This window comes from Mastomys coucha, unplaced genomic scaffold (genome assembly GCF_008632895.1).
Source record: "Mastomys coucha isolate ucsf_1 unplaced genomic scaffold, UCSF_Mcou_1 pScaffold15, whole genome shotgun sequence".
NCBI lineage: Eukaryota > Metazoa > Chordata > Mammalia > Rodentia > Muridae > Mastomys > Mastomys coucha.
Window position 1 is genome coordinate 17,627,413 of NW_022196897.1, and position 5,095 is coordinate 17,632,507.

Sequence of the window (5,095 nt, forward strand, 5' to 3'; positions counted from 1 at the left end):
GAGGGCAGCTCTCAGGCCTCCTAAGAGCTCATCACTGTCCATTCAGTGGAGAGCAGTTAACAAGAGTCATGGATGATCAAGGTGCAGAGCAAGTGACTGGAGTAGCTGCACCTAAATGTGACATCTGCGTCATATCATCTCCTTCAGACTTGGGACATGTCTCAGAAGCCAGGGACAGGGGATACTACCAGAGAAGTGTCTTCTGGGCAGCTCTGGTTGTCTGCACACAACCAAGCCAGTCAACCTTCCAGCAAGGACGGAAGGGGTGTTGAGTTTGGTCTGTTATGTGTTGTAATGCTAAATGCTGGCCCCCAAGGTCTGGTTGCCTCAGGAAGCATGCACATCCTCATGTGCACCAAGTGATGCTATGGAATCTAGCCCCCAAGTTATTCCTGATTGGCCAATAAAAATGCCTGCAGTCTGTAGTTGGGCAGAAGAGAGGAAGGCGGGGCTTGAGGTCTGAGGGGTAGATCATGAGGAGAGAGCAGAGAGGAAAAAACCATGGGGTAAGGGACAGTAAAAGCTGGCCAAAGGGGGTAAGAGGGGTGTCCAGGGGAGTAAGAGTGGCCCAGGCAGAACATGGCAAGTCATGTCTCTGGGTTATTGGTAGGGAAGTAGACAAAATAGCCATAGAGGCTTTTTTTTTCTTTTTTTCCAAGACAGGGTTCCTCTGTATCGTCCTGGCTATCCTGGAACTCACTCTGTAGACCAGGCTGGCCTCAAACTCAGAAATCTGCCTGCCTCTGCCTCCCAAGTGCTGGGATTAAAGGCATGCGCCACCACTGCCTGGCCGCCATAGAAGCTTTTTTTTTTTTTTTTTTAAAGATTTATTTATTTATTATATGTAAGTACACTGTAGCTGTCTTCAGACGCACCAGATGAGGGCGTCTATCTCATTATGGGTGGTTGTGAGCCACCATGTGGTTGCTGAGATTTGAACTCATGACCTTCCGAAGAGCAGTCGGTGCTCTTCCCCACTGAGCCATCTCACCAGCCCAAAGCTTTTTACAAGTATAAAAGTTGTGTCTTTTATCTGAGAACTAAATAATCTAAGGCATGTTGGAAACTCCCAATTAATATTGTTTACCACACAAAGGAGCTCATGGGACCCCACCACCTTGAGGCCCGATTGGTAACTGATGGGCTGCTGGAGGAGGGGGTAGGCTGTAAATGACCCCATACCCAACACTAATTGGTCTCAGGGACTTACAGTCTTGAGGCTGAGGGGGACGTGATGAGGGTGGGGTCGAGGAAGAGTTGGAGGGGTAATTAAAACACTGGACGCCTTTCTCAAAGAACAAAAACACTGTATTTTATAAACCCGCTGTCTTCTCCCCACCACTCCTTCCACCAGCACAAGAGCGAACACCATCCTCTGCTTCCAGCTAGTGTTACACTGCAGATAGGAACAATGATCAGCCCGTTTACAGCCAGGGTACTAGATAGTTACAGTTGCATCACAGGGCAGGCAACTCAATTAAATTCTGGAGAAACTGGACAGTGGCTGGGGCTGTCCTCCAGAGGGCCAGTGGTCAATTCCCATCATCTCCATGGTGGCTCACAGCTGCCTTAAGCCCAGCCACAGGACTCTTACTAGCCTCCATGATGCATGGGATATGCACAAAACATGCATGCAAATACTCACACGCATAAGAAATAAAACCTTTTAAAAATAATTCTGGGCTTTTTATATTGTGTTGGAGAAAAGGGGTTCTTTTTTTTTTCTTTTAAAGATTTTATTTTTATTTTATGTGAGTACACTGTTGCTCTCTTCAGATGCACCAGAAGAGGGAATCAGATCCCATTACAGATGGTTGTGAGCCACCATGTGGTTGCTGAGAATTGAACTCAGGACCTCTGGAAATGCAGCCAGTGTTCTTGACTGCTGAGCCATCTCTCCAGCCTGGAGAAGAAGTTTTGTGTAGCCTCGAATTTATGTAACCAAAAGACTTTCCCAGTGTGAAAACAGATTCAGACCATCAGTCGTGAATCGATCGCCAATGGTGAAGGGATGCTGAGTGGCATCACTATCAGTGTGAAAGCTGAACACCGGAAGTAGCCCAGGCTGGCCTTAAACTCCCCATTTTCCTTTCTCCCTCTGGAGGGCTAAGATTACAGGCCTGAGACATCATGCCTGACTCTGGTTTGATTTTTCCTTGAGTCAAGGTTTCACTAAGTAACCCTAGGCTGGCCTTGGACTGTCAAGGTTCTAACCTGGGCCTCCCAATTAGCTGGGATGATCCGCTCCGCGGCCACAGCTGCTCACCTCAGCACTTAGTCTGTGTCTACTTTTTGTTTAGCTGAGATGATGGCTTGGGGCTCCTTGATCTCCCTCTCGCAGAGTGACCAGATGGAAGAGCCTGTTGGCCCTTCATCCAGGCGCTGCCTGGTCTTTCACTGCCCCGCACAGCTTTCCAACTCCAAAGTGGAGCTTGGGCCCTTGAGGCCCCAAGGCTGCCCAGCACTGGGGAGCTGCTGGTAGCCCAGCTTCAGGCTCAAGTTCTTTTTCAGTTTCTCCGCCATCCGGGGGGCTGCTGCCTGGATAGCATCCTGGATGTTGTGTAGGTCCCACTGGGTTCTCAGGAGGGCATCATCCAGCCTGAAGAAGCCATCCCGAGTACGCCGCACTTGGGTGCAGACAGCGCTGGCCTTTAGCTCCAGGCCGATCTCATGCACCAGCTTCCTCAGCTGCTGCTGCGTCTCATGCATACACTGCACCTCTGTGGGACACACAGACAGACAGACATCAGGAACAGCCCCAGGGACCAAGCTGATCTGGATTCATGTGCCTTGGACTCCTCTGACAAGGAGCATCCTCTGTGATGCTTTCTAGCTTTGCTGCAGGGCTGAGAGCATGGCAGTGGTGCTGACTACAGGCCCCTGCACCTGCTCGGTCAGACCCCAGCTCTTGATCCCCAACCTGAGCTGTAAACAGACTGGGCTTCTGGCAGCACCACTAACACGCTTGGTCTACTCAGGCAGCAGGAGTGAAGTGCAAAGAGCACTTTCATGTGGGGCTCACCACCGGGAGCTTTGGTCAGTGCCCAGGGAAAGAAATCAAGGGAATATGGAAGACGCTGGAGCAGAGCTGGATGAGACTCAGGAAGTGACAGTCCTGCCTGAGGAGCCTAGAACAAGGTGGAACTGCTCAGGAACTGAATTGCCAGACCCAGATTCTGTTTCTTAAGGGCTAGTTTCACATGCTTTGGGAACAGACAGGATACAGAGCACAGCCTTTGTGCTGTTCCTATAGGCTAGGAAAGAAGCCACTCAGGGCTGGGCAGCCACACTGATTCCATCGCATCACTCAGGCTTCCTGGGCGACTTACCCAAAATAAACTCAGGAGGTGCAAAGTGCAGGCAACGGATGCCAGAGATGAGCATTGGGGACTTGTCCATGGGCCGGATCATACCCTGCACGGCCATCTCATAGGCCTCTTGGGACTTCAGGTCCAGGTTGGAGTACCTGGGATTCAGGAGGACCAGAATGGGAGGCCAGAGTGGGGAACTTGATCCACCATAAAGTGGGTATCTTCATTGTTCTCTATTCCTACAACCACTCCCGCTCTCCCATTCACCTTCAGAGCAGTCTCCCTCTCAGCCACCAAAGGCATCCTTGGTCAATCCCTGGCTCCATCTGTCACAGGCTGAGCAATCCCGATCACGCCCCATGCACTGTGCTGCACCCTCAGGCACCTTACCTAAGAAGTGCAACCCTTAGGGACCTCAGTGCCACTCAATTTGTGCCACCCACACAGATGCCCCAGCTCCAGGGCCCCTGGTCCCTTCTTTCCTATGCTCCCTCCCTCCTCTCTAGGGTCCCTCTGCTCTGCCGCTGATTTCCCTGCTGTCCTCAGGCTCGGAGCAGTAAGCACTGGGCACTGTCCTCACAGCATGTTTCCTTCACTGCCTGGCTTTCCTCACAGGGTCCCCATTAAGACCACAGTCTTGCTTCAGAACTATCCTCAGTTCCCACTGTCCTGGCCAGCCTTACCTGCTTCCCTTTGCTCCTGTCTCACCCCTTCCTACCTCAAGCCCTGATCCTTGGGTTCTAAGCACAACTGGTCATTCAGTCCTGGCATGCCCACTGCAGGTGCATGGCACAGGGCCTGGCTCATGCTAATCCTTTGCACTCTGTCAGCTGAGCTACTTCCTATAATCCCAGGAGGCTCTGCCCCTGCTCTGTTCCTATCTCTGCCTACAGTTACAACTGTAAGTCTGTCCTACTTACAGATGGCTAGTTAGTTTCCTGAGAGCCACAGGACTGATACCTGGGAGTCAGGAGTCTTGAGCAGCCTGGCGGCAAGCTCCAGCTCCTAGGGGATTCCATCACCTAGCCCCACCCCTAGATCTACACCTTGGAGGTATGGACCTCCCCTCTGAAGCCCTTGCAGGGCAGAAGAGCCCTTGGATCTACTTACACCACCAGAGCTTTTTGGTGGGAGCCTTGGATCACAGCCAGGATCCGGTCCAGACGCTCTCGGGTCACATGGTCTGGAAGAGGCATGGGGTAAGGAGAGTGTCAGTCAACAGGCAGCCAGAGGCAGACCACAGTAACTGGCCAAGCACCTTTTACCCAAAACGAGGCTATTTTGGAAATGGCCAGAGCATCCAGTGTAGGGTTTTTATAGGAGGCTGAGTCTACACTCAGTCCTTTAGAAAGGGCTGATAATGTTGGGTAAGTAGTGCATTCCTGTAACCCCAGCAACTAAGAGCTGAGGGCAGCGGGAGAGGGAGTCGGAGGCCAGCCTGGGCTACATTCCAAAATTTAACAATAAAAACAAGTAATCAATATAATAATACATAATATTTTATTAATAAATATATATTAATAATAAATAAATACATAAACAGTTGCCAATTGTAGTGGTATATGCCTTTAATGTCGGCACTCAGGAGCACAGGAAGATCTCTGTGAGTCAGAGGCCAGCCTGGGCTACAGAGTGAGTTTTAGGCCAGCCAGACCTACAAAGACTGTCTCAAAAGGTAAAAAGAAGCAGGGCAGTGGTGGCGCACGTCTTTAATCTCAGCACTTGGGAGGCAGAGGTGGGCAGATTTCTGAGTTCAAGGCCAGCCTGGTCTACAGAGTGAGTTC

General features: G+C 51.0%; 1 protein-coding gene across 2 annotated transcripts in view; it reads right to left on the minus strand.

The window, feature by feature from the left end:
• Window positions 1-1,286: 1,286 nt before the first annotated feature.
• The window catches only part of Trub2 (TruB pseudouridine synthase family member 2), an 11,395-nt gene continuing 7,586 nt past the window's right edge, over window positions 1,287-5,095 (minus strand). For both annotated transcript variants that reach the window (XM_031369597.1, XM_031369598.1), the window contains 3 exons: window positions 4,422-4,494; window positions 3,330-3,466; window positions 1,287-2,720 (listed from right to left, as the gene is read on the minus strand). In XM_031369597.1, coding sequence (XP_031225457.1) covers window positions 2,395-2,720; window positions 3,330-3,466; window positions 4,422-4,494 — 536 coding nt within the window. In that variant the 3' untranslated portion in view covers window positions 1,287-2,394. The remainder of the gene's footprint in view (window positions 2,721-3,329; window positions 3,467-4,421; window positions 4,495-5,095) is intronic.